This window comes from Peromyscus maniculatus, chromosome 18 (genome assembly GCF_049852395.1).
Source record: "Peromyscus maniculatus bairdii isolate BWxNUB_F1_BW_parent chromosome 18, HU_Pman_BW_mat_3.1, whole genome shotgun sequence".
NCBI lineage: Eukaryota > Metazoa > Chordata > Mammalia > Rodentia > Cricetidae > Peromyscus > Peromyscus maniculatus.
Window position 1 is genome coordinate 43,459,260 of NC_134869.1, and position 27,495 is coordinate 43,486,754.

The following is a 27,495-nucleotide window of genomic DNA, read 5'->3' on the forward strand; positions in this document are numbered from 1 at the left end:
GTCTGTGGTTGGACTGGGTTCTAGAGAAGAGCATACAGGGTAAAGGTCCCATGCGTCACGGCTGGTGAACCGGTCTCGTGCCTATTTTAACACATAGGATTTAAAATGTACTAGTCTTGCAGGTCAGGTAGGGGCGTGGGCTGTCGATCTTTGCAAGCCACATTGGCGGGAATGGGGAGTGGAAAACCATTACCCACAAGTTGTTCTCTGACCTCCACATGCACACACCATTAATGAATGTGGGGCAGGGAGACAGCCGAATGACTAGAACTACCTGTCACCAACCAAGCCAACAATCAGGGTTTGATTCCTCTTAGTCACCTAGTAATGGAAGAACTGGTCCCCCAAAATGGTCTAGACCTTCACATGCACACCATGGCCAGCACCCCCACAACACAAAAATAAATGTAAAAAAACAAAAAAAACAACTAAACCCTCCAGGCAGTGGTATTTAATCCCAGCACTCAGGAGGCAAAGGCAACAGGATCTCTGAGTTCGAGGTCAGCATAGTCTACAGAGTGAATTCTAGGACAGGCAGGGCTACACAGAGAAAGCCTGTCTTGAAAGACCAAAATAATAACCCGTAAAATCAATAAATGTAAACAAAATATTTAGTGACCTTTTTATACTCTTGTGTCTATAACAAACAAGTTTTATGTGTCTGCATCTGCTCACGAGCGCAGCAGTGTGTGTGTGTGGGGGGGGGGGGCAGAGGATTGTTCAGCAGCTGTGAACCACCTGAAGAGCACACTGGAACCCAGTTCAGGCCCCTGAAGAGCAGCAGGGGTGCAAACTGATGAGTTTCCTCTCCGGTCTCTTCTTCCCGTTTGTTGCTGTGCTGGGCACTGAACCAGAGCCTTGTACATGTGCTAGTGGAGCACACTGCAGGACTGAAGGAAACACGCAGTGCATTCTTGTGTGATTCCGGGGGTCAATCACACCTAGTGCCTCACACACAAATATTGAACCCCAGTCCAGCCGGAACATTCTTTTTTCAAAAATGTATTTATTGTTTATGTATGTATGTGTGAGTGCCTGTATGTCATGTCTAGATGCTGTGTGTGTGCTTGGTGCACATGGAGACCAGAGAGGCAATGGGTTCCCCGAGAACTAGAGTCATAGATAGTCTTATGCTGCCATGTGGGTGCTGAGAATTGAACCCAGGTCCTCTGCAAGAGCAGCAAGTGCTCTTGACCACTGACCATCTCTCCAACTCCTAAGAACACACTTTTTATTGAGATAGGGTCTTACTGTAGATAGCTCAGGCTGGCCTTGAACTTCATGATCCCCTTGTCTCTGCCTGTCAAGTTCTGAGATTTACAGGTATGAGGCATTATGCTTGGCTATGCATATATACTCTTACGGGATTACAGTAAAAGCATTCACCTCACTTGGGAACACCACTGGTAAATTCCAGGGGCAATTACCAAGCCATCTGTGTTCCTTTCTCCTGGGTGGGAAGCTTGGGCAAAAAGTCCTTGGGGTTTGTCTAACCTTGTGGACTGTGAATTGGAAAGACCAACCAATCGCCATTGTTGAGGTGGCTGAGAGCCAGCTTTCAGTTGGCCTGTGCTCTAAAAATAACGTTGTGGGGACAGAGCAAGACGTGGTGTGACAGCAAAGGCTTGGTCAGATCAAAGCCTCTTCTGGGACTGTCCCCGCACAACAGCCCTAAGCCACCGGGGGTTGGCTCTGACGAGGGGCTGGTGAAGGTTACCTGCTTTCAGGTATGGTGATGTATGAAGATACACTTCCTTCTGGAACACTGTGGAGAATAAAGGCAAATGTTTACTGTTGGAAAGGGGAAGGAACAGGTTCTTTACCCCCAGCCTCCGACCCTCGAGTCCTCCTCTCTGTAGTTCTGGCTGTGAAACTAGCTCTGCAGACCAGGGTATAGTTTTTCTTGACACACACACACACACACACACACACACACACTCCTGAAGCCAATTCCAAGGATAGAGGCAAGCTTGATTTTATTTTTAGTTGCTGACATTTGTAGGCCCGATTACATAATAGCACTGTTCTAGCCAACTAAGCTTTCTCTAAATTCCAGATAGACCTCAAGTCTGCCAGAGTGAGGGTTAACCTACAGGGAAGAGAAATACAGCAGCAGCACTTGCTACACTCCATTCTCATACTGGCAGCCTCCAGTCTAGACCTGTCCTGGGACCTCCAAGTCTACCCGCTATCTCCTTCTGCATGTCCCTTTAAAACAACCTCCCGCGGGCCTTTCCTTTCCAAGGTTGTATCCTTCTAAGTGGCTTAACGCCAAAAAAAAAAAAAAAAAAAAAAAAAGGACATCCTTCCTTCCTTCCTCCTCTCACATCCCACAACTCAGTCTAAAGCACTGGCAACTTGAATATATTCTTTTTTTTTTTTTTTTTTTTCCAAGACAGGGTTTCTCTATGTAGTTTTGGTGACTTTCCTGGAACTCACTCTGTAGACCAGGCTGGCCTCGAACTCACAGAGATTTGATTGCCTCTGCCTCCCGAGTGCTGGCATTAAAGGTGAGTGACACTATGCTTTAGTGAGACTTGTCTTTTATTACTTTATTTCTGGGGTTGACCATAGAGTCCTCTATATAGTAGGCAGGCAGTCTGCCACTGAGCTACATCCCCAACCCTTTATTTGTGTAGTTACTTATTTTGAGTTAAGGTAGCCCTGGCTGGCCCTGCCTCTCTGAGTGCTGGGATTTAAACACACGCCGTGACATCGGGCCTTAGGTCTCTCCTGCTCAGACCCCTCCAATGGCTTCCTGTTTCGTGACCGTTAAAGACTCACATCCTGAGAATGGCTTGCAAGGTTCTACACGGTCCACCACCCTCTCATGTCCACTCCGGTCCAGCCCACTGTCCTGTTCTGCCCTTCTGCATGGCTCACACACTTGCCTTCTTTGGGTCTTTCACTTAAAATCCCATAGGTGATTCCCGACACAAAGCAAAGCTCTAGCCACAGTCCTGAGCACCCTAGTCCTCTGCATTTGTTTTTCCCATGGTACTTCTTTTGCTTTCTGCAGAAATATAAACTGTATTGAGAGCAAAACTTTTATCTTCTGCTCCTAATATACCCTGGGTCCTCCAATGCTTGGCACAGAGTCGGGGCTTACTAAGCATTTGTTAGGAATGAATAGGCAAAAAGCCACTCCCCCAATTTCCCTCACAGAGAATGGAGGACTCAGCCCGGAGGCAGAGCCTGAGCGGCCTATCTCTGGGGACTGGAGATGCAATATTGCCCCGAGTGTTTCTCTGCAGGGCTGTCGTCCTCTGGGGGAAACTCCCTTGGTCTTCCAGTGTGTGGGACCTGGCTTTCATCAGCAGTGGAGCCCCAGGCCAGAGGGCGCAGAGAGGCAAACAGTGGGCTAGCCTGATGCAATGGTTACAGAGGTTAGTTGGGAGACAGGACTAAGAGGCAGAGATCAGTCCTGGGAGAAGCACAAGGGCCCTGGAGACATTCCAAATCATTTCCCACAGTTGAAAGAGCCAGGCTGCTCTCTTGTGCAGAGACCTCTGCGGAAAAGGGGAAAACCCTCCCATGCTCCTCCCCCAGCAGCCCACTCCAGAGGTCTGTCAGAGTTAGGGCTCTCCTAAACTTAGGGTCAGCGACTAGAGTGGCCATGCTGGCCCGAGGCGCTGCTGGAGAAGAGGTGGGCGCGGCCAGGGTCCCCCGTTGGGGGTGTGTCCCGCGGCCCGCCTCCCCCGGACAGGCTTAGGACGGCCGCCATCCAGAGAAGGACTTTCCCGAGGGCAGCCAGAGCCCCCCTGCCTAAGGCGCAGAGCACAAACCAGCTCGAGACGGGGCAGGGAAGAGGGGTCCCCGCCGTCACCCCTCCCTCGGTGCTCGAGCTCGCTGCGGAGGGGTGGGGCGACGTCCCAAGAGCGGCCGCCCCAGCTTTGTGGGGTGGCAGTGCTGGGACGGGAAGGGGCAGACGGGGTCGGTACTCGCCTCTCTCCTCAGGTTCCGGCTTTTATTCTGGCTCTGTCGCTGCCACCCGTTCATCTTCAACACGATGTGATCAACGTACTAGACTGGAGCTACTGACCTCCGCGGTGCCCGGCGAAGATGCTTTATGCCGGCCTTCCCCCTCCCCTCGGGGGCGGGCCCAGGAGCCTACCAATCAGAAAGCGGCACGCTGGCACTGGCCCCGCCCCGCCCCTCACGCCCGCCACTCAGGAGCCCCGCGGCCCCGCCCCCATCGCGCCGGGGGCCGGAGGATCGACGTTGCCTCGGACCCGGAAGTGGCTCTGGGTCACGAGGCTGCGCGGAGGAGGTGAGTCATGCGCGCGCGCGCAGGAGAGCGCGGCCGGGGCGGGGCGGGGATGATGCAATGTTTGGCAACCGGTGTCTGCGCGCGCACGCGCGGGGCCCCCGCCGAGGGCGGTGGGAGGTGCGCGGGGTGGGATGGGGTGCAGGGGGCGGAGCGCCGGCCCCGGCCCCAACGGCCGCAACGGCCGTCCTTCCCGAACTTGTCCGCCCGCCCGCCCGGGGTCCCTTCTTCCCGGTCCGCCGCCCTCCCGAGTCCGTTGACGCGGACCTCACCTCCTGTGCCCCCCTAGCGCCTCCCAGAGGCCGGGGTGCTGCACTCAGTCCGCCCGCTCTGCCCAGACGGCACCTGTGACGTGGGCGCCCTGTCGTCCATCCGTGCGCCCCCGACCCCGGCCCGTGCGCCCCCGACCCGCCCTCGGGGCGCCCCCTCCCCGGCCGGTCCCGAGAGTCTGGGGTCGGGACCTCTCGTGGGGACCCGGGGTCCGCGCATGGCCGCCCCGCGCTGGGCTTCGGGGACCCGGGGTCCGCGCATGGCCGCCCCGCGCTGGGCTTCGGGGACCCGGGGTCCACGCGTGGCTGCCCCGCGCTGGGCGATGGGGACCCGGGGTCCGCTGGCTTCGGGGACCCGGGGTCCGCGCATGGCTGCCCCGCGCTGGGCTTCGGGGACCCGGGGTCCGCGCATAGCCTCCCCGCGCTGGGCGATGGGGACCCGGGGTCCGCGCATGGCTGCCCCGCGCTGGGCTTCGGGGACCCGGGGTCCGCGCACGGCTGCCCCGCGCTGGGCTTCGGGGACCCGGGGTCCGCGCACGGCTGCCCCGCGCTGAGCTATGGGGACCCGGGGTCCACCTTCCTCGTCCACCCGCTTGCACACTCAAGAACCGCGGTCGGGGGGGAAAGGGCAGCGCGGGGCGCCTGGAGGACGAGCAGCGGCGCCGTGCAGGGCGTCCCCGGGCCGCGCTGGGGCTGGGCCCGGCCAGATGGTCCCCGCCGGGCAGTGACAGGCCGGGGCCACGTGACCGGCGGGCCCAGGCCGTGTTGTGACACGCTGACCCGGAGAGGCGGGTCAAGGCCCGGCGCACAGCCCCGGGGAGCCCGCGGGGCGGGGCGGGGCAGGGCGCGACTTTCATCTTCCCGGGCCCTGGCATTCCTGGCTCCTTCCCCCCCCCCCCCCCCCGCGTCCCCGCAGAACTGCGGCCCCGACGGGGGCCCCTCCCCGGGGAGGACTGGGATTGGCCGCCGGTGGCCTGGGAAGAGGCCCAGATCCTTCCGCCGGGCGGGCGGGGCGGCGGCGGCGGCGGCGGCCGCGTGGGGTGTTTGTTCTCCTGGGGATTAATGGGGGGTGGTGGGGGAGGGGCGCGCGCGCTCCCGCATGCGCACTGCGTCCCCTCCTGTTGGCTCGCCGCGGCCCGCTGGGCGGGGGCCCGGCCCCGCCCCTCTCCCGTCCGGGCAGCGGCGGCGGCGGCGGCGGCGGCGGCTGCGGCGGTGGCGGCGGCGGCGGCAGCGACGGCGGCGGCGGCAGTGGCGGTAGCAGCCTGCGCGGTGCCTTCTGGGAACGGAATCCCCAGGGCTGCCCCTGGCCCCTATGGCGCATGCGCGGGAGGCCGCTCGGTGATCCGCGGCGGCGGCGGCGGCGGCGGCGGCGGCGCTTCCTGCTAAGACCGGCCGGGGCCGTACCGGAGGCTCGGGCTCCACCGACCCACCTCCCACCCCCCTCCCACTCACCCTCTGGGCCGCGACTGCGCAGGGCGGGGCCAGCCGAACCATGGGCCGCGGTGAGTGCGGGGCCCGGCCCCCCCGCCCCTCCCCCTCCCCGCTCTCTCCTCCCCTTCTGTCCCTACCCCTCTGCCCCTCCGCGTCCTCCCGGCCCCTTCCCCGGCCCCATCCGCGGCCCCCACACCCTTACCTGCCCCCGCCGCCTCCCCCCGCCGGGGCCTGACTTCTGCCTCCCTGACCTCCCTCCCTCCAGCGCTTCGCCCACCCTCCACCCGCCCTCTCCCCAAGTTCCTTCCTACTTCGTGCGGCCGCCTTCCCCTCCTCCCCGAGCTGAAGGAAGCAGTCTGGGTGACAGGGCGCCTTGTTATGAGAGGGAAAGTTTGGAAGCCGTCAGTGTGCGGCGGGAGCGATGGTGAGGTCGGTGAGGATACCTGCAGGGCTAAGGGTCGCCCCCACATGTCAGGGCATACTTGTCGGTGCCTATTGGAGGCCGGTGGGAGATGGCGAGCAGCCCCCCTTTCTTCGGCTTGAGAGAGGACCGGGAGCCTCTCAGGACCCTGGAGGAAGACGGAGCTCTGGTTCCAGCCTCTCCCGAGCTCCACATGAATTAGATCTGAGGTGGTCTGGTGGGGTGGGCATGGGGGGGTTTCTGCTGGCACCACCCTGCCAGGCAGTTGGGCCATTGCTTGGTGACCTGTAGGGCACTCTGTACTTTTTATATGATCTTCCTGGGGGAGGGGACAGCAGTGGCCAGACACTGGGAAACTTCCTAGTGGCCTGGCATTATGGGAATTAGCCCACACTCCTTGTTGAAGTCTTCTGTCCCTAGACAAAGAACTAGCCTTTCATATGTCAAGAAATTAGGGTGTGATTTTGTGGTCCTTGGGAGTGGAGGTGCTGGACTCCTGGTCCCTAGGGACTGGGCTCAGAGAGGACAGTTGTGGGCATGGCCAGCAGATCTCTGAGGTGCTGTGGGCACGGCGTCATGTTATCTGCGGGCCTTTCCTTGCGTGTTCGGGGCTGTGGTGCTTTCTTGAGTGAGGTGGGTTCTGGAGCGGCCTTCCCTCTCCTTGTGTTGCAGGTGTGGGCTAAGCTGGTGGCCCCGGCTCTAGACTGGACCCCACAATGTTTGCAGAGATGTTCAGGTAGCCGTGGTGGTGTGGCGGAGGAAGATTCCTCCTCCCCAGCTCTCCGAGGGGGTCCCTTTGCCACTCAGGAAGCCTGAGTTTCCTTGGGTCTCCCACCGCCTTGGCCTCCCTGGAATTCTCCCTCAGGTGCCCAGCCCCGTTCAGTCGTCCTGGTGCCCACATGGATGTCTGTGTTATCAGGCGCAAGGGAGCCGATCACACACAATGAATGGGGGCAATGAGACCAGTGGAGCAGACAGAGCTGGGGGCCCTGTGGCCACATCTGTCCCCATCGGTTGGCAGCGCTGTGTGCGAGAGGGTGCTGTGCTCTATATCAGGTATGGCGGGTCTCAGCCCGGCGACCTCCTGCTGCCCGGGGTGCCCCCCTCACCCCTGCCCTCAGAACCTCAGTTCCGGGGACCTGGTCGCCCCCCCCCCCTTCCTAGGTCCTTTTGCTCTTTATCCCTGGGTCTCTGAGTCCATCGGTCCTCTTTGTTTCTTCTCGCATCCCTGTGCCTTGCCCGTCCCAGGAGAGCATTTAACTGTCCTTTAGGAAGTTTCTCCAGATTGGCCGACAGTTAACGCCATACCCATGACCCTGTTCTCTCCCAGCCCAAGTGGCACAGAGCTGTCTTCCTTGGAGCAGACCCGGAGCTACCTCCTCAGCGATGGGACCTGCAAGTGCGGTCTGGAGTGTCCACTCAATGTCCCCAAGGTCAGAGTCCTGGCGATGCCAGAAACTGTAGGCATAAGCCAGGAGACTTAATCCAAATGACTGGCCATGGTCCCTTCTTAAGAGTCCACCCCTCAGTGTCCCTGCCCATGCTTTTTACCTTACAGGTTTTCAACTTTGACCCCTTGGCCCCGGTGACCCCGGGCGGGGCTGGGGTGGGGCCTGCATCAGAGGAGGACATGACCAAGCTGTGCAACCACAGGCGGAAAGCTGTTGCCATGGCAACTCTGTACCGCAGCATGGAGACCACCTGCTCACACTCTTCTCCTGGTGAGTTTTCTGCCACTTTAGAGAAGAATGAGGGAAACCTGGGGGTCTGGAAGGCGGAAGGTGGGTGATCTCTGTGGGAAAGCACAGGGTGGCCTGGGGGGGACTGCTGCTGGGTGACGGGCATCAGCTTGGGGACTCGTGGGAGCTGGGACTGGAGCGGACAAGAGCATTCATGTGGGGACCCACAAGCTGACCCTCCGTTTCTCCTTTATTGCAGGAGAGGGAGCGAGCCCCCAAATGTTCCACACTGTGTCCCCAGGGCCCCCCTCTGTCCGCCCTCCTTGTCGAGTTCCCCCCACAGCTCCTCTTAATGGGGGTCCTGGCTCCCTCCCCCAAGAAGCCCCCTCAGTTCCTCAGTCCTTCCCCCTTGTAGCAGGCCCTGCAGGGCTCTTCCCACCACCACGGCCTCCTGATCCAGTTCCCTCTGGGGGTAGCAGCAGCCCTTGTTTCCTCCCGAGGGGCAATGCTCCCTCCCCAGCCCCACCTCCTCCACCTGCTATCAGCCTCAATGCCCCCTCCTACAACTGGAGAGCGTCTCTCCGGTCCAGCCTGGTGCCCTCCGACCTGGGCTCTCCTCCAGCCCCTCACGCCTCCTCCTCCCCACCTTCAGACTCTCCTCTCTTCCACTGTAGTGATGCCTTAACACCTCCTCCCCTGCCCCCGAGCAATAATCTCCCTGCTCCCCCTGGTCCCTCTGGTCCCCCTGGTCCCGCCACTCAGCCACCAGTGTCTTCAGCCACTATGCACCTGCCCTTGGTCCTGGGGTCCTTGGGAGGGGCCCCCACAGTGGAGGGGCCTGGGGCACCCCCATTCCTTGCTAGCAGCCTACTCTCTGCAGCGGCCAAGGCACAGCATCCCCCGCTGCCCCCTCCCAGCACTTTACAGGGCCGGAGGCCCCGTGCCCAGGCACCCTCAGCTTCCCACTCATCACCCCGCCCCTCGCAGCGTCGTCCTCGCCGGCCCCCAACTGTCTTGCGATTGCTAGAAGGGGGAGGAGCCCCTCCAACCCCTAGACGGAGCCGTCCTCGGGCCCCTGCTCCCGTCCCCCAGGCCTTTCCTCTCCCGGAGCCTTCCCAGCCATCCCATCCTATCCTCCCCTCTGTGCTGTCCCTGCTGGGACTCCCCACCCCCGGCCCTTCCCACTCGGACGGAAGCTTTAACCTTTTGGGGTCAGATGCACACCTTCCTCCTCCCCCAACCCTCTCCTCAGGGAGCCCTCCCCAGCCCAGGCACCCCAGTCAGCCCTCTCTGCCTGGGACCACCAGTGGCAGCCTCAGCCGTGTGCCAGGTAGGGGTTTCTCCGCTTGGCTGTCGTCATCCAGGGCACGGTGGGGGAGGTTGGGAGAGCTCCTTGGAGGTTTGGGGGTTCGTGTTGGGGAGGCTGGGTCTTTGCCTGGAGCTGGATTTCTCTTCTCTTGCAGGTGCCCCTGCCCCACCAGCTGCCTCCAAAGCCCCTGTGGTGCCCAGTCCTGTGCTTCAAAGCCCATCTGATGGGCTGGGGATGGGGGCGGGCCCAGCCTGCCCTCTGCCTCCCTTGGCTGGAGGGGAGGCTTTCCCTTTCCCCAGCCCTGAGCAGGGCCTGGCACTCAGTGGAGCTGGCTTCCCAGGGATGCTGGGGGCCTTGCCTCTCCCTCTGGGTCTGGGACAGCCCCCCCCTTCTCCCTTACTCAGCCACAGTTTATTTGGTGTGCTGGCCGGGGGAGGACAGCCTCCTCCTGAGCCCCTGCTGCCCCCACCAGGGGGACCTGGCCCCCCCTTAGCCCCAGGCGAGCCCGAAGGGCCTTCGCTTCTGGTGGCTTCTTTGCTTTCTCCGCCCCCTTCAGACCTCCTCCCCCCTCCTCCTGCGCCCCCCAGCAACCTTCTTGCTTCTTTTCTGCCCCTGCTGGCCCTGGGCCCCACAGCTGGGGATGGGGAGGGATCTGCAGAGGGCGCCGGGGGTCCAAGTGGGGAGCCATTTTCAGGTTTAGGAGACCTGCCCCCCCTACTATTTCCCCCCCTCTCAGCCCCCCCGACCCTCATAGCTTTAAATTCCGCGCTGCTGGCTGCCAGCCTGGACCCCCCCTCGGGGACACCTCCCCAGGTAAGGCCTAGGGTGTGAGTTGGTGGGGCAGATGAGAAGGCAGTCAGGATGGGAACTCGTCCTTGAGGCCCCTAAGGAAGGTTTCGTCTTGGCTGGGGGTAGGGTGGGTACGGAAGGGAGTCTGTATCTAATAAGCACGGCCTACCTCACTTGAGGCTTCACCATGGCTGTGACCTTCTCCGCAGCCCTGTGTCCTGAGTGCCCCCCAACCTGGACCACCTACCTCCAGTGTCACCACGGCAACTACTGACCCGGGGGCCTCCTCTCTGGGCAAGGCCCCCTCCAACTCAGGGAGACCCCCCCAACTTCTTAGCCCTCTGCTGAGTGCCAGCCTGCTGGGTGAGTGGTAGGACACGCAGAATTGGGAAGAAACTGGGACCGTCTCGTCATCGTCGGGCCGAGGGACTGGGCCAGCTCAGCCTGCCTAGGGCGAGTCCCTGACCCGCGTCTCTCAACAGGTGACCTGTCTTCACTGGCCAGCAGCCCTGGAAGCCTCCCCGGCCTGCTGCAGCCTCCTGGCCCTCTCCTGTCCAGCCAGCTGGGACTGCAGCTCCTCCCTGGGGGGGGAGCGCCTCCCTCCCTGTCAGAGACTTCTAGTCCCCTCGCCTGCCTGCTACAGAGTCTCCAGGTGAGCCAGTGGGGGGCTCTCTGTCAGGAAGAACAGCTTTGTGAAAACTGGGAAGGTTTGCTGAGTACAGACGACGACGACGACTTTGGTTGAAATGGAGATTTTTTTTTTTTGCCAGCAGATCCCTCCAGAGCAGCCAGATGCCCCCTGTCTGCCCCCCGAGAGCCCCGCCTCAGCCCTCGAACCGGAGCCTGCCCGGCCTCCCCTCAGTGCCTTAGCCCCACCCCACGGTTCTCCTGACCCCCCAGTCCCTGAGCTGCTCACTGGGAGGGGGTCAGGAAAACGGGGCCGGAGGGGAGGAGGGGGGCTTAGGGGCATTAATGGTGAGACCAGGCCAGGCAGAGGCCGAAAGCCTGGCAGCCGCCGAGAGCCTGGCCGACTGGCCCTCAAGTGGGGGACACGTGGTGGCTTCAATGGACAAATGGAACGGTCCCCAAGAAGGACCCACCACTGGCAGCATAATGGGGAGCTAACTGAGGGGGGTGCTGAGCCCAAGGATCCACCCCTTTCTGGGCCCCGTTCTGAGGACCTTAAGGTAAGTGCGACGATGTACGGTTCAGCCTCGGCACCCTGGGACCCGCTTCTCACTTCCCCACGTACACTGTCGTCTTTCCTCAGGTGCCCCCAGGGACAGTCAGAAAGTCTCGTCGTGGCCGGAGGAGAAAATACAAGTGAGTGCGAGGCCCACCCCTGTGCCACCTGTCTGTTGGGACTCTAGAAATGTCCACATAGTGGCTTGGTGTCATCTTATTGTTGTGGTGTTGGGGATCAAACCCAGGGCTTTGTGCATGTCAGGCCAGGTGTTCTACCACTGAGCTATATCCCCCCTGGCCCCAAGTAGTGGCTTGGTTTTCAAAAATGGCAGCTATTTGAATATGAATAAGGATATTATGCCTTTACTATCCAAATGTAGACAGTTTCTCACCCAGCCTTCTGAAATTCACCTGGTGCTTGGGAGCTGTTCCTGATCATCTGTACCCTTATTGCAGCCCTGCCCGGAACAGCAGTAGCTCCCGCCAGGACGTTACCTTGGAACCCAGTCCTACCACCCGAGTAAGTGTGGGCTTGGGTGGGTGTGGGCTTAGAGGCCGGAGGAGCGAGCCAAGAGGGAGAAGAGGACTCCTGTTACCTTCGCTAATGGTCACTTCTCTCGCACAGGCGGCTGTCCCTCTGCCTCCCCGGGCCCGCCCTGGACGTCCTGCCAAAAATAAGAGGAGGAAACTGGCCCCGTAGCAGCCATACCTGGAGCTGGATCTGACCCTGCCTGGGGAGAGCTGAGTGCTGAGCCTTGGGAGCCCCTGCCGGCCACGCGCACCTGTGGACAGTGGGTGGGGGCACAATTCCCCACTCAGAGCACAAATGCAACCCCTTCCCCTACAAATCCCATCCTGAGCCATTGCAGGGGGTAGGGAAGCTCCCCCGTCCCCCCCAAAGCCATGTCACTGAAGAGGCCTGGGGGGGGTGGTGTATGGCCCTCTCCCCATCAGGCGCTAAGGGGAACACCCCTTCCCCAGGTCTTTTATTTGTTTAAGTTATTTTTGCACAAATGACTCTTTTATATTTAATTGGACTTCATTGCCTCCCTTCTTAAAGCCAGCAGGCTCAGTTTACAAGCCTGTGAGCTACTGTTGGCTGCTGCCCTCCTTCCCAGTGAAAGGTACAAAGCAATAAGCATCATGCATCTTCCCTCGCCCTCTAGCACCCCTCTGCCTCTGGCTCAGGTTGCTCAAAGCACAGATCCCCTCTTACCCCTGACCCCAGGATTGAAACACATAGCCTCATTTCAAAGTGTAGCCAGGTTCCCTCTGCTTTCCTCTGGGATATAAAAAGGGGGTAAGGGGGCACAGAGGACCTTGTGGATCTCTCCTCCCATACACACTACACTGCCCCTTCTCCCCCGTCAAAACGCTCAGAGACATGCGATGATGCGACTGAGGATTATGCAACGTGGTCCAACCGGAGCGGCCAGCATGACCAGCTGTCCAGGGGCTGCCTCCTGCCTTTTTTTGTAAAGACAAGACCCTTGGGAGTTTTAATTCTGTTTTGTACTTGCCCTGTGGGGCCTCCACTGCTTTTCTATGGGAGACACTCTTAATTTAACAGATGAGAATATTTTGAAACTCTGGTTCTGGCTCTGTATCATTTTTATTTAGTTCTTTGGTAAGAACAGATTACAACTGAAATAGTCTCATCATAGTGTGGCTTGGACTGTTATGCTCTGCATGTCTGTCTCAGTGCTTCCTCTTTGAAACCCAGGAAACAGCAGAGGCTACACAGTACAACAGCATTTAATGGTCAGAAACAGTTGTACAGTATCCTAGTGGGCCACAGAAGCTGTTAGAGGACAGGATCCGGTCCTCCCTCACACCAGGCAAAGCAGTCATGGGACAGGAGCTGGCCTGTGGCTGGGCCTGAGGACAGCCTCCCATCTAACAGCCCCAGCTACCACTCGAGTCGTCAGGGGAGGGGTCTACACCCCACATGCAAGACCCCTCCCTTGGTCAAGTGGGATGGGGCTGGGAGTTATGGTGAAGGGGAAGCCCCGTGGAAGCCTCTCACAGAGCTCGGGCACGGGTTACCCTGTTCTCAGCTCTCCACACGCTCACTTCCCCAGCCTCCTCATCCGCTCATCAATGCTGGCAAAATTCCCCTCAACCGTGGCCAAGTTCTCACGCATAGTTGTCTGCACCTGCAAAGGGGAAGACAGTGGAGATGAAGAGGCCCAGAAGAAATTCTCTTTAAAGGAAAAAGAAACAGCAGCTAAGACAGATCTCAGTTGGTAGAGGGCTTGCCTAGCAAGCACAGACCTGGCCCGGTGGCCCATGTTTATAAGCCCAGCACTTGGGAAGCAGAGGCAGGAGGATTTCTTGAGTTCGAGGCCAGCCTGGTCGACAGAGCGAGTTGCGGGTCACAATAAAAGAAACAAATGGAGCCACAGCTTTGGCGCTGGCTTTGAGAGGGTGGGTGGGTGGATGGGTGGAGGGAACGTTTGTAGCAGCAGTTTCCACACACTCCTCGGAGTACTATGGACTTAGGTCAGGGTCTGCGTGACCAAGAACTCCTATTCACCTGCCTTCAGAACTGCTGACTATGGAAGGGTAATCGACAAGGAAAACTGATGGAATCAAGTTTTCACAGTTCAGAATTTTAGGAAGCTACAAGAAAAATTACAAAATACTTTATTTATTTTGTTTGATACAGGGTCTCTCTCTACATAGCCCTTACAGTCCTGGAACTAGCTATGTAGCCCAGGCTAGCCTCAAACTCAAAGACCCTCTTCCCCTGCCTCCTGAGTACTAGGATTAAAGGTGTGCACCTGGCTTTTTCTTTTCTCCATTTATTTCATTTATTCTGAGACTAGGTTTCATGTAACTGTGACTGGCCTGGAACTCACTATGGTGACCAGTCTGAACTCAAGAAATGGCTGCATCTGCCTTGGAAGTATTGGGATTAAAGGCTTTCACAGTCAAGCACGTGGCGCATTTCTGTGACCCCAGCACTTGGGAAGAAGGTGAAGGAGGACTGCCACAACTCTGGGGCCAGCCTGGTCTACAAAACAAGTTTCAGGCCAGCCAGAATGAGACTCGGTCTGACATCCCCCCACCTTCTGCCACAAAGCCCAAGGTCAGAGAGAAAGGTTAGATTGGGCACAAAGGTCCTACAACTATGAACACAGAATGACAGTCACAGCCCTAGACAAAACCCTGCGAGGGAGGGCTGGAGGACCTCTGGGGTCTGCGACGGGACAGTGGCGACGGGAGCAGAAGACTGACGCACCTGGCTCAGGAGAGCGGTGTTGTCCTTAAGGGAGGCGGCGATCATCTGCTGCGTGGTGTCCAGGTGTGTCAGGAGCTGACCAAACTGCATAGCTACAAAAGAGGAGAGGCAGGGCTGAAAGCAGATCCACGGGGACGCGGACAACAGGCCCCACGCCTAGGGACCAGCCTCACACCTTGCTCATGGAGCTGCTTGATGGTGACGAGTCTCTGCACCAGCTCGGGAAGGGTAGAGGCGATGGGGCTCCAGCGCTGTATGGTTTCATAAAGCTGATGCACCTGAAAGAACATGTCGGCCCAGGAAGGACGGCTCAGGCTGCAGACCAGCGCCCTGCCTTTCTCTCACACCCAGAAGACCCGAACCTCAGCCTCTGCACTCAGAGGATCCCGGGGGAGCACAGGGGCAGAGATGGGAGGCTCTTCCTGACCTTGCTCTGCGTGTCTGCGTCCTCCACAGAGGCCTTGTGCTTGGCGATCTCATTCACCTTTCCCAGGACACTCTGAAAGCAAAGGTGTTAAGGGTGAGAGGGCACCCAGGGCTTCCCAAGTCCCAGGCCACTCAGGACCCGAGAGGCACTCCGCTTAGTACCCACTCCGCTTAGTACCTGCAGCCGGGCCTCTACTTGGTCCAGAACTGCGAGGTCCAGGGCGCTCACCTTGGCCTGCAACAGTTCTACAGTTTCCTAGAGTGTGGGGGAAGGAAGGGTTTGGACAAGTGTCACCAGCAAAGAACCAGACTAGAAAGAGGTCGTTTACATTGCCCTGGAGTTAATGATGTCCCACTCTACCCAAAGTAACTGCCACATGAAACCCACTCCCTAGCTAACCTCCCTTTCACACTCACCATGAGACAGGCTCCCTGCAGACCTGCAGAAAGGGGATTCTGATGGGAAACGGATGAAGGAGAGAAATCAGTGGTCTTCGTACCTCCACAGGATTGACCACCTGGCACCCACTAACCCACCCCGCCCAGATGCTGGGGAGCACTGGACCTGAGAGCTCAGGGTGTGGCTGAGCACAGGCGAGCCCTGACCTGAGCATCCTGGTCACAGCGGACAGTGGCCTCCAGCTCCGTCAGGCGCTTCTCAAGTTCTGCAACCTACAGGGCAGGAGGAGGTGAGGTTTGCCACCCCCACCCCCGCTCTCCCGTTACGAGGGACTCTTTTCCTGGAACACATCCCTAGCCACATCTTAAGTTTAAATTCCAATTAGATGGAGCACTTGGGAGGTCGAGGCAGGAGGATCTGGAGTTCAGAGCCAGCCTAAGCTACATCTTGAGTCCAAACTAGCTTAGACTACAGGAAACCCTGCCTCAAAAAACAGACATGCAAGGGAGACGAGGACAGCGAGACCCCAGGGGAGTCAAGGCCTTCCCAGCAGCACCCGTCCCCAGGCCTGATCCTCCGAAAGGACACTCACTTTGGCAGCTTGTGAGAACTTGTCCTGCTCAGGCCGCGAGTGGAGCTCGTAGGTGACGAGGCTGCTCTCTGGGGGGGCCCCGCCTGTGGTCCTTCCCCCTGGAGCCCCCTTGCTGCTCCTGGTTGCTTCCAGCTGCAGCAGTAGACGCCTGGGTCGCGAGAACAAAGCAGCATGAGCTGGGGTGAGGACACAGGACGGAGAGGCTGCCGCCCGACTTGGCGCTGCTGTCCCCGAGGAGGGCACTCACTTAGCCAGGGCTCCGTCCGGGTCAGTGAGGTTGATGGCAGCATCGGGTCCCAGCAGCTTCTCCAGGTGGGAGGCGACCAGCTGCTGCTTAAGGGCAGCCAGCTGCTTGGCCAGAACCACGGGGGTCAGCTTCTCCTCGGTGGCTGCCTCCTTCACTGTGGTCTGACGGACAAGAGGTGGGCAGTGAGGGTGGCGGGAATGCAGCCAGAGAAGAGCACGCCCTCAAGGAACGCATGGCCAGTGTTGTGACTGTGTGTGTGTCTGTGTAGTTACAGATGCTGTGAGGACCCGGTGGGGGCTTCGAACAGAGCCTGGGTCCTCTGAGGAGCAGCCTGTGCTCAGTCTCTCCGATCCCCGCACATCCCCAGGACGGAGTCTACAACAGCAGACTAGGAAAACTGCTTTAAATGTTCTGTGCACTGGTGGTTTCCCTGCATGTGTCTACGTGAGGGTGCTGGAACCTCTGGAACTGGACCCACACATAGTTAGCAGCTGCCATGTGGGTGCTGGGAATCAAACCCAGGTCCTCTGGGAGAGCAGCCAGTGCTCTAACCGCTGAGCCATGTCTTCTGCCCCCAGCAGACTGATTCAACAGCACTAAACACAGACTTGCAGCCCCACACTCTGAGGGCAGAGCTGGCAGAGAGGCCGGTAGTTACCTTGATCCTCTCCACCTCCGTCGTCAGCTCCTGCACTTCGTGCAGCAGTCGCTGGTACTTCTGCTGAGGCGTCTCCTTCACCCCCAGACCCTCTCCAAGCTACAGAGAGAGAGAGAGAGAGCACAGAAGGTGTCACAGCTCCCATGACAGGGAGCCTCGAGAATTTGTCCAAATCTCGGACCTAAGTCGTAGGAATCTCTCCATCTCCTGAATCCTCAGCGCCCTAGGACAGAAGAGAAGGAGACAGCCAGAGGCCTGGAGACTCCGGGGCAGCAGCGGGGGCAGAAACCCCCAACTGTATCCTGCCTGGCTCCTCAGGAAATCAACCAGATGAACCCAGAACAAGACTATCTCCCCAAGCTCAGCACTGGGAGCACTGGCCGCTCTCACAGGAGGCCTGAGTTCAGTCCCCAGCACCCACATGTGGCTCACAACCGTCTGTAACCCTCTTCCTAAGGGATCTGATATTCTCTTCTGGTCTCTCCAGACATCAGGCACACGCATGGTGCACATACGTACATGCAGGCCAACACTCACGCATACAAAATAAAAATAAATAAACCGTAAAAAACAAAACCGAACACCCCTCACTCCCCAGCTGCATGCCTGCTGTGAGCTCACCACCCGCCCATCCACACACAAACCATCTCATAGTCTCCAGACTCATATCCCGTCCTCTTGGTTTTTCCAATGCGATCTGAGAAATCTGCCAAGAAAAGAAGGCGAGACTGAGTGGCCTGGCCTAGGCTCCCTGCAGTCACACCACCGAGTGCCAGGACAGGAAACCCTGGTGCTGTTCTCCAGTACTCCCACCCACCGCAGCCCAACCTTACCGAGTCCCTTTGTTCCCACTCTCTTGTCCTTGAACTTGTCATAGGCAGCGTTGGGGTTGACAATGATGTGCTCCACACTCGTGCTGGTCAGCTCCTCCTGAGGGAACAGGAGCCTAGGTCAGGGCAGCCCCATTCCCACCCTAACATTTCACTGTCCCGTAAAATCACATAAACCCCCAAGCTACTAAGGCACTGGGCCCTATATTCCAAGGGGAGGTACGAGTGGTTCCATTCCAGGCTGCCCACACAGGCTCAGGCCAGGAAGAGAAGCTTCCTGGTGAAGCTGGCCCCTCGGCAGTATAAATATTAACGCCCTGGTTGAGCTGGGAAAGAGGCAGCGTGACCCTCACCCCTCTGCGCAGACACCTCCCTCTCTCAGCCTCCCGGTGCCTGGCACACACCATGCACTCAGGGAGAGACACCGTCCTGACCTCTCTTAACTGCCTCCCCCCAGACACAAGTCTCCTTCCCTGGCTGAGCAAGTCCACAGCAAGCTGACTCCCCATCCTTGCTGGAAGGGAGGAAGGAAGGCCTCCAGCGAGGCCGATAATCTGAGTGTAAAGAGCAGGCTTCAGTCTTGCTGAAGGTAAGCGCCAGCTCTCAGATGTAAAAGGAGGTTGGCAGAGAGTGTGCCTAGAAGCCTGGTTCCTGGTTCCCGTAGGGTCGGACAGCTCAGGGCGCAGCAGCAAGGCTCGGCGGGTTTCTAAGGGACACCTTGCAGGTAACGCACATGAGCTGCTGCTTCCCTGGAACACCTCAGGGAAGGGCCACACGACACGGAGAGTCCGGCCCTCTCACAGATGTCTGCTCTTGTCCCTGAGCTCTCCGCTGCACTCGGGGAGGGGCTGGCGGAGGGGAAACAGTGCCCCAGAACTGAGGTAGAGGCTCCCAATAATTACATCAAGACAGCACTCAGGATGCAGCTCCCTGCTCCAACCAGGGGAGGCCACTAGGGTGCCGAAGGGAGGGAGGGGCCCAGCAGTGCTCTTTTTTGGTTAGCGTTAAACCTCTCTACTGCACAGCAGGAAGGCGAGGCCGGTCCTCAGTCCGGAACCCAGGCAATGACTCTCCACTCGAGCTGCACAGTAGAGGTACTTAGAGAGCCGTTCCCTCTTCCAGCACCATCTTAGGTGCTCATTTAAATGAACTGTTCCGGGGTGAGGCTAGCTGCCCAGGCAGTCCGATCTGCATCCAGACAGAAGCTCTGCCTGTGTGTGGGTATGTGGGGGGCAGGGAGGAGGAGAAACAGGACAGGAGAGCAGGCAGCAGCCAGAGGGAGGCTCCATCCTTCCCTCCACTCTGAGTCACAGAAGGAGCCGAGTGGGCGGCAGCTTTAAAGACAGGACGGGAGAAGGGTGACTGGGAAGGAAGCAGCAGCTCCTTCTCCCTTCTCTTCAGGAGTCTCTCGCGAAGGGAAAACAGGAGGGCTCAGGGCCCCGTGCAAGCCCTAGGGGAGGAGACCTGGGAGCCCCAGCCGCCCTCTTGGCCTCTGAGGCCCGGGTGCCGAGCAGCTGTGTGGTCTCTGGTCTCCAGACTGTCTGAGGCCACCAGCTCCAGCAAGGGAGGCCCCTCCCGTGAAGCAGACTCCTGGGAGCACACGGCCTCTCTCCACAAAAGCCAACAAGGCAGCAATGTCCTTTTTAGACAAGCACAGAGGCACGTGCTTGTGATCCCGGCACCCAGGAAGATAACCAACTCCAGCTAGACTAGAGAATGGTACAGCAGGAGCCTGTCTCAAAAAATAAAAATAATGCCAGGATTAAAGGTGGCGCACACCTTTAATCCCAGCACTCAGGAGGCAGAGGCAGGTGGATTTCTGTGAGTTCCAGGACATCCAGAGCTACACAGTGAGACCCTGTCTCAAAATAAATGAATTAATAAAGTAAAAAGAAAAGCTGGGCCTGGTGGCTCACGCTGTAATCCCAGTACTTGGGAGGCTCAGGAAGGGGGGGGTGAGTTCCAGGCCAGCCAGGGTCACAAAACAAGACTCTGCTCAAAAACCAAAACCAGACCAAAAAATTCTTAAAAAAAAGATGGCCAGATGTGGTGGCACATGCCCTTAATTCCAGCATCTGGGAGGCAGAGTCAGGTGATCTCTGTGACTTCCAGGTCAGGCTAGTCTACACAGTGAGACCCCATCTTAATTTAAAAACGGGAGGAATGGAAGGCTGATGTAACTGATGGCAGAGTACCAACCTACCGTGCTCAAGCCTGAGTCTGACCTCTGGTATCACATATAGGTAAAAGAAAAGAGAGAAAAAAAGAAAAAGGTAGGGGAGGCAAAACCTGGAGAATAAGGACAGTCAAATCACAGCCCACATGCACTCAGCCCTCACAGATGGATGCTCTGCAGGGGAACCTACGTTCTGACTTCTGCTCTTAAGCAGGGGAAGACGGGAGCAGCCAAGGGTCAATACTAAGGAGGAAAGTTTCAGTGGTTCTGAGCGATGTTCTGCTGCAGAAGCAAGGCCTGGGCAGGAGGGCTACCCAATGCTGCATCTTCTCAACATCTCAACATCTGGAGCAGTGGCCCCAGCAGGGTCAGGATGGCTGCACATGCTGGTCTTCAGATAGCACCTAGTCCACCAGTATCTCAAAGATCTGCCACACCACCACAGTGACTTGCGAGACAGGAAAGGGTGCCGGGAATGGGGCAGACTAGGAAGTCCCAAGATTCAATGGAGACAGAAGGACAGAGAACAACTGCCCACCCCAGCACACCCCGTTAGAAAGCAGACCAAAGGTAGGGCTTCTTACCAGCTCCTTGTGGGTTCCCCAGAGGTGAGAAAATCAAGAGTTAAAAAGGAAAAGGTGTGGGGGAATAGGGATGAGGGAGGGAAAAAAAAAAGACAAAATTGTTATTAGCAATTGTCACATGCACTACATGACAGTCTTCAAACACTGCACCACAGGGCCCCAGGGGTGCCTAGCAAAATTTGGGGGCCAAGAATTTTAGCTGAGGTCGGAATATGCCCCAAGAGAAAGAAGACCATGAGACCCTTTCCTCTCTGGTGGTGAAGATGTCATGAGGCTTAGCCATTCAGCAGTGGTCATGGAGGAGTGTTGGGGCATGAGGAGTTAGATGTCACAAGCTGGTGCAGAGCAGGAAAAGTGCAGGAAGAGGAGGCCCAAGTGGCAGGGAGGCTGCAGAAATGGCAGGGTGTGAAGCAGAGGATGTGGAGATGCTGAGGGCCTGTCACTGACTGAGGGCCCATTAATTCCCAAGGGGGGGTCTCCCTCACTAGTTTACAGGGTTGGAGCCTGCTTTCTCTAGGTGACTGACTGGTACTCATTCTGTGACAGCTCTGTCACAGGGGGACTCTGCCACTATTCGATAGCACAAGAGCCCAGAGGATCCCGAGATCCACAGCCACCAGCCCTGACCACAAGACTCACAGAGCTGGACATGGAGAAGGAGGAATGCACTTCAAAGAAGTCTTACTTTACCCAGGCCACAGAGACAAGGCCCTGTTTCCAAGCATGACTGGTGGGCTCTGTCCTGCCAGAAGGGAAACTCTAACGGCGTGTGTGCTCTCCCCTTCTAGCTCTGTTGATGGGTGGGCTGACAGGTGGAGGCTGACCGCCATTGTAAGTATAGAAAACTCAGGGTCAAGGACAGCGTGTGCCTCCTTCCTAACAGTTCATCCAGATACACGGGACAAACCCAGAATCCAACCCAACCACGCTCCTCTTTCATTTCAGCCTCTCTTTTAGCCCATGTTTGAAGTGACTCGAGGCCCTAAGATGTCATCCATAGGTGACATGTGCAAACACAAGAGAAGCAATGGGTATTACACCTGTCTCTGATTTGGTCTCACCAAGCTCAAAGCAGCATGGGAGAAACTCAAGGACGGGGGGAGACCATTGGCCGTGAAATTGAGTTCAAACCAAGAGGGAAGGGCATAATGGAGAAGAACAAAAACCAAACCAAACAAAGAACAAAACAAGGATGAATAATGGTACAGACAGTATTATCAATCTATGCTATGAGAAGGTTGAGGGATGATGTTTAGGGCATTAACTCCTATAATATGGAGTAGTACCAGTTACCACAGAAATACACCACAGAAAATTAGAAAATTCTAAGTGCTCTGGCCCTGGGTACCAGCTGACCTGGTCCCTGACCCCCACTTCCTCATTAATGGTTGTTTAGCTAAGTGGCTGTGCCTCAGAGAACAAGACCTGAGGTTCTCAATCAGACAGGAAAGGGGCCACCTCTTGGGATCTACGCCAATACTTCAGCCAGGGGGACTTCGGACCCATGGTGACAAGGAACACCGAGAGAGCTGTAGAATAAAACTGTCCAGGATGGGCCAACATGATGCTGACCACCCATCCACTTCTAAAAGAGGAATACAGAAACAGAAAGGCTCAGAAAACGCAGATAACCCAAATTATCATCCTAAAATTGCATACACCACCTTCCACCCTGCTTTTCTCCAAGGCTTAGCACAGGAGAATATTCAAATGAGTGCTTTCTCTTCCAGTTACCCACCAACAACTAGGAAATGGGGTTTGCCCTTCCCCTCTGTCCTCCACCTCTATGGAGAATGGCTGAAGGCCAGTTCATAAACCTCTTTCTTGCAACCCTTCCAAGTCTACCCCGTCCCGTCTAAAGGCCTCCATGTTTCTATTCCCTCCTTCATTCAGTTTTATTCTGCAGACCTCACAAGGCGAAGAGACAAAGATGATTCATAGTGATTCGTGCACCACAGCTGCGATTCTACTTTGATGAGTGATCTTTAAACAGGAGGCCGCCAAGGCCCAAACGGGACTCATTGGAATTTGAAACAATTAGCTACAAAGATGGCCAAGTGGCCGAGCACGGAGCACGGCATGCAGGAGGACAGACGGACGGACAGACGGACACAGCATGCAGAGAGGAGCGTTGAGGCCTTACTTGTGCAAACTAGCGTCCAGGCAGGGTGGTGGTGAGGAGGGAGGGAGCGTTAGGAGAAACTCGGGTAAGTTCAAGTGCGCCAACAGTCAGTGATCACATCAAGCACATTCTATGACACTCCAAACCTCCGCCAGCCGGGGCCCCACCCACTAGACCCAGGAAATCTTCCTTCGCGCGGCACTGGGAGTAGTCAGTTCTACGACACAGGGAAAGCTGGGTCCTCTTCTACTGAGGCTTTCTTAATTTTCTCTGCTTAAGCCATGAGCAGAATGCTTTACTGACCCAAGGCAGGCTGTGGCCCAGGGGAGGGCATTCCATTTGGGAAATAGCTTTCCAAACATTGTTTTAACCAACCCAGGAGTGGCTGAAATGCATATTTTCCCATACTGTGAAGGGAAGGGCCGCTGTTTTCCTGTCCATTCCTGGTGAAGTAGTTTACATCCTGCTAAAATTGTTCTAAAGGAATATAAGAAAAATTGCGATCATCTGGAAAAAAAACAAACAAACCAAATCTCCTACTTCTTTCCTGCCCCACCTTTCCCACTATGGGAATCATAATACTTTAAGTTAAACTAGCAATCAAGGTCTGAAGAATATTATTTCCTTCCACAGTAACTTTTCCCCCTGGCGGTAGAGAAATCCGATAAAGGCCATTCTACATGAAATTCTTTAAAGGAACACCTGGAATTAAAGGCATGGTGGCGAATGCCTTTAATTCCAGCACTTGGGAAGCAGAGAAAAAGACAGGTGGATCTCTGAATTCCAGGCCAGCCTGGTCTACATAGGGAGTTCTAGGCCAGACAGGTGAAATAAGATACCTTGTCTCAAAAATAAAATAAAAAATAAATTAACATTTGCAGATCTCCCAAATTATTTACAACTTGGCCATACTGGTTGTCCCCAGAGAAGAGAACTGAGTGGCAGGCAGTGGTGGAGACTTTCTTACTACACAGCCTTAAATGTTTTTTTTTTTCTTCCATGCATGTATGACTTAATTTAAAAATAAATAGAATTAAAGTTGAAAACAGTCTGGAGATTCCAGCAGAAGACCTCAGGCTCAGCCCCAGGAGATGAAGTGGACGGCCCCCGGTCAGCACGCAGGCCCCACAGTCCCAGTTCTAGGGGGGTGAGGCCCATAGCTGCAGTGCTCCTGGGGTGCACATCTAGGTCAGGGTTATGAGCGGCAGCAGAGCCATTATGCAGCTCACTTCCCGAAAGCCGCCCTCCTAAGGCCCACGGGGACATGAAGGGGGGCAGAGACATTAGCTGACATCAGGACAGCTCTCCGGGCTCCTGAAGAGCTGCTGACGGTCTCCACATACACTCCTCCACCAAGTCAGCTGAGCCACGGTGAGGAGAGCAGCTTCACATCACCGGTGTTGACCACCCAGCTTCCTGGGTGATGCGCTGCTGGAAACCAGCTCTCTGGGTGTCCTCCCTCCACAGCCATTAGCTGCTGCATCAATAGGCTGCTCAGGCCCAGGGAGGAAAAGGGGCCAACGGGAGCTTCATATTTAGGCTCCACCATGCACATAACGGGGACCATCTTCTTGTTATTAAGAGCTACCTCTGTACCTCCAAAGAGAAAATGATGGTGCATTTGTTTGTTTGGAAACAGGGTTGCTGTGGTCCTGTCCATTTGCATCACAGTGAGTGAAAGGGAAAAGGGACAGAGTTCCATTCACCATCTCCCGACCAGGGCTTCCTTTTTTTTTATTTTCGAGACATGGTTTCTGTGTAGTTTTGGTGCCTGTCCTAGAACTCCCTCTGTAGACCAGGCTGGCCTCGAACTCAGAGATCCACCTGGCTCTGCCTCCCGAGTGCTGGGATTAAAGGCGTGCGCCATGTCGCCCAGTAAGGGCTTGATACTTTATGGGCAGGTTTTAAGCCATCTTTGATTGATGCAGGACAGGAATTCCTCATTATGTACTATGCTACTCTATGAGGACAGGGTTAACTAAGATACCTCTTGGAGTGACAGGTTTACATTTAAGTGTTTGGGCTATGACATTCTGCATTATCTCCAGATACTCAAGCTTGAGGGCGGAGGGAGAGGGGGACTGGCATGCCAGCAAACACAGAAGCCACGAGGAACACTGTTGAGAGAAGGGACAGGCAAGCCATCCCACAACGCAGGAAGCGTTCCCACAGGGGAAAACAAAATAAGTGAGTACGCCAAGCCATGTCATCGTAAGCCAGCCACCACCGCTGCCCAGAACTAACCAGCCCCACAGACACGGCCACAGGACTGACAGACACACAAACCGGGCCTGCTAACAATGTCCCCGTGGCTTTCTGGCCACACCTTCACTGAAATCTCACAGCATCACTGTGAGCCAGCTCAGCGTTCCTCGGAAATAAGAAAACAAGATCTACACCAGCTACTGCTGGGCCTTTGTCCCCACAGCACTATACTGACTTTTCTGTTCCTGCACTTCAGGTTTCTTCTCATGTTACCTGCATGTGTCCTAACTCTTCTAGTTCCTGTGTGCATGCAATTGCCACAGTGGTCAAGGGCTCCTTAGGGGGAGGGATATATGTCTCTTCCTCTGCACCGGGCAAAAATCAAAACAGAATGAACATATTCTATTAAATGATACAAAGTAATTCCCTTCCTGCTTAACACGTGTCCACATCAACTCCTCAGGGCTCACCGAACAAACCTAACATATTATGGTCTCTTCGCGCCGCTGATTATAAGATTTGGGCTTTTCCTCAAAATTACTTTGGGCTAACTTGGCCTCTATCTTTCTGAAGTCTCCAAGTCATTCGTTTATTAATGTCTACTGACAGTTCAAATTCCAGTGCTTGGCAAATACTAATGAGAAGGCACTGAGTGACATGTATTATAAAACAAAAAGCCCTACTTCAACCTTAAGCAATTTATTCATGTTCAAGCTTCCTAACTCAAAGCCTGGATTAGAACCCAGGGGCCTAATTAATCACTAACCCAGAATGTAACTGTTTTGAGATATCTCAAGTGTATTTAGAAAACCTAAGACTTGGGTTTCACTAGCAAGTCTAGCTAACCGTGGTCCCACTGGCTTGACCTGCCTTCCTGGCACTGTTCACTGGTGGCTTGCCAGTGCAGCAAGGCCCCTGAAAGCCCTGAGACCTGCGTACCACCCAGGCTGGGGTTGGCATACCCACTTATTGCTGTGGCTTGCTCTCCCTAGCTGAGGGGGTCGGGGGGAGAGGTCAGAGTCCAGAGGGATCCTGAGGCATCCGGTTGTCTTACCGCATCGAACTCTGCTTGATCGTCCTCAGGTAGGTCGCTGGTTTCATAAACATCTGGCTCGTTCCTGGCCTGCGGGTAGAAGCAGTGACCACCCAGTCTCACTCACTACCCCAGATTTTGCCTCTCGCCCCCACCCCACCCCACCCCACCCCACCCCACCCCGTTTCCTTTGAACAGGCTAAGGCAAAAAGCAGACTGGGATTCAAGGATTCTGTCGGTCTTCCGCTCCCCCTGCCCACAGTATATGTCAGCTCCCGTATCTCAGTGGGATAAATTCAGGTACAAACTGGGACCTGGGGTGATGATAAATAAATGACCAATGTGAAAAAGAGAGATGTTACCCTGGACATGGCTCAGAGGCCAGCCCTTGGTATAACTATTTTGTCCTAAGCAGCTGAAGGTCCCTGGAGTCAGGCCCTGCACTAACCACTTCCACGGCTACAAGGGTGGAGAGTGACTCAGGTCCTGTGCGCCAACCTCCCGACCCCGAGAATGCGGACGGAGCAGCAGCGCGCACGGAGCGTTAAATGCCGGCTCGTGCAGGGGGGGCAGGCACCGCTGCTCCCGAGGGGCAGAGCTCCCCACGGGCCGCAAGGAGCTCAGTGCGACCGTGACCTCCTCCCTCCCTGGCGAGACGAAGGCCACCATCAAGTGGCCTAGTGAGCTAGCTAGGACTGGAGGAAGGATGCGCGCGGGGGAAGGGGGGGACGGGCAATCGGGGCATTGGGGGACGACAAGGGCAGGGTTGACACGGGCGGCACACACACTCGGGCGCAAGTGGCAAGCGCCCGGAGGCGATCTCTGGGCGGAGGAACCGGCTACTGCCAGAAAAGGGGGGGCCAAGACGCCGAGTCCAAAGGCCCGGCCCGGCCCGGTCGGGTCGGCCGTCCAGCAGGCGCTGCAGCCGTGGATGGGCGAGCGGCGGGAACCCTCGGGGCGGAGAAGGGGCGGCCAGCGGGAGGGGTCGCGGGCTGGCTTCTGCTGGGGGTGGGGGGGTCCTCGGGAGGTCGGGGGCGCGGTCTGGGGAGCCGGGCCGGGCCCTGTACTCACAATGCCGGGGAGGTCGGCGTACTTAGGGTCCGCCATGGCGGCGGCGAGGCGGGGCTGGGGGGCCGGTGAGCGGGTTGGGCGGGGGGGGGGAAGAGGCTGGGTCCGGGTCCCCGGCTCGGGCGGCGGTAGAGGGAGCGGCGGAGGAGCGGGAAGTCTCGCGACAGGAGCAGCGGCCCGGCAGAAGCGGGAGGGGGGGGACGGACGACAAGCAGAAGTCGCGAGGACGAGGCGGCCGCCACACCCCTGGAGCGGCTGGGATTGGTGGGAGCGACGGAGAATGAGGTCATGGCCAGGGGACGCCGCCTAGCATTGTGGGATTTGTAGTTCTGGCCCGCTGGGGCTGGGAGCGACAATAACATACACACCTTAGGGAGCTATTTCATGCAATTTACTTTCTTTCTTTTTTAAATAGTCCGTGAAAGGGGGTTGCATAATTCCTATGTTCGAACATCTAGGAAGGAGGGGCTAGATGAAATCAACAACAGCTCGGTCGCGTTGTGAATAACAGTAAGGTTTAGTAAAAATGTTTTTTTTTTTTTGTTTTGTTTTGGTTTGGG

The 27,495-nt window shown here is 56.8% G+C and overlaps 2 protein-coding genes across 11 annotated transcripts; one reads left to right on the top strand and one right to left on the bottom strand.

Moving 5' to 3' along the window:
- Positions 1–5,903: 5,903 nt before the first annotated feature.
- On the top strand, positions 5,904–12,942 carry Mbd6 (methyl-CpG binding domain protein 6). Of its 9 annotated transcripts, XR_006065297.2 has the most exons (15): positions 5,904–6,038; positions 7,061–7,124; positions 7,308–7,444; positions 7,719–7,821; positions 7,947–8,109; positions 8,327–9,397; positions 9,531–10,189; positions 10,375–10,528; positions 10,648–10,817; positions 10,936–11,352; positions 11,436–11,488; positions 11,807–11,870; positions 11,976–12,145; positions 12,411–12,474; positions 12,731–12,942. XR_006065297.2 is itself a non-coding variant. In XM_006973300.3 (13 exons), exons 3-13 carry the CDS (start codon positions 7,332–7,334, stop codon positions 12,048–12,050), a joined length of 3,042 nt encoding a protein of 1,013 aa, XP_006973362.1. In that variant the 5' UTR covers positions 5,904–6,038; positions 7,061–7,124; positions 7,308–7,331; the 3' UTR covers positions 12,051–12,942. The 9 variants fall into 9 exon arrangements, 5 of the variants coding, with proteins under 5 accessions (XP_006973362.1, XP_006973363.1, XP_015847689.1 ...); XR_006065298.2 differs by lacking the exon at positions 12,411–12,474; XR_013045577.1 differs by having other exon boundaries at positions 11,731–11,870; positions 11,976–12,942.
- Position 12,943: 1 nt separating this feature from the next.
- Dctn2 (dynactin subunit 2) lies at positions 12,944–27,182 on the bottom strand. Of its 2 annotated transcripts, none has more exons than XM_006973299.4 (14): positions 26,939–27,182; positions 25,889–25,957; positions 17,751–17,847; positions 17,562–17,623; positions 16,918–17,016; positions 16,260–16,420; positions 16,013–16,160; positions 15,627–15,692; positions 15,438–15,476; positions 15,199–15,276; positions 15,022–15,093; positions 14,770–14,872; positions 14,595–14,686; positions 12,944–13,506 (listed from the first exon to the last, which is right to left on the bottom strand). In XM_006973299.4, the coding sequence occupies exons 1-14, from the start codon at positions 26,972–26,974 to the stop codon at positions 13,420–13,422; spliced, it is 1,209 nt and encodes a 402-aa protein (XP_006973361.1). In that variant the 5' UTR covers positions 26,975–27,182; the 3' UTR covers positions 12,944–13,419. The 2 variants fall into 2 exon arrangements, with proteins under 2 accessions (XP_006973361.1, XP_076410232.1); XM_076554117.1 differs by lacking the exon at positions 26,939–27,182 and adding an exon at positions 26,316–26,424.
- Positions 27,183–27,495: the final 313 nt, after the last annotated feature.

Coding starts and splice junctions, on each gene's coding strand:
- Mbd6 (XM_006973300.3), top strand. CDS start 7,332: ATGAATGGGGGCAATGAGACCAGTGGAGCAGACAGAGCTGGGGGCCCT. Junction 9,398..9,530: donor CAGCCTCAGCCGTGTGCCAG/GTAGGGGTTTCT, acceptor CTTCTCTTGCAG/GTGCCCCTGCCCCACCAGCT. Junction 10,190..10,374: donor CCTCGGGGACACCTCCCCAG/GTAAGGCCTAGG, acceptor CCTTCTCCGCAG/CCCTGTGTCCTGAGTGCCCC.
- Dctn2 (XM_006973299.4), bottom strand. CDS start 26,974: ATGGCGGACCCTAAGTACGCCGACCTCCCCGGCATT. Junction 17,848..25,888: donor ATCAAGCAGAGTTCGATGCG/GTAAGACAACCG, acceptor CTGTTCCCTCAG/GAGGAGCTGACCAGCACGAG. Junction 16,421..16,917: donor CGGAGGTGGAGAGGATCAAG/GTAACTACCGGC, acceptor CTTGTCCGTCAG/ACCACAGTGAAGGAGGCAGC.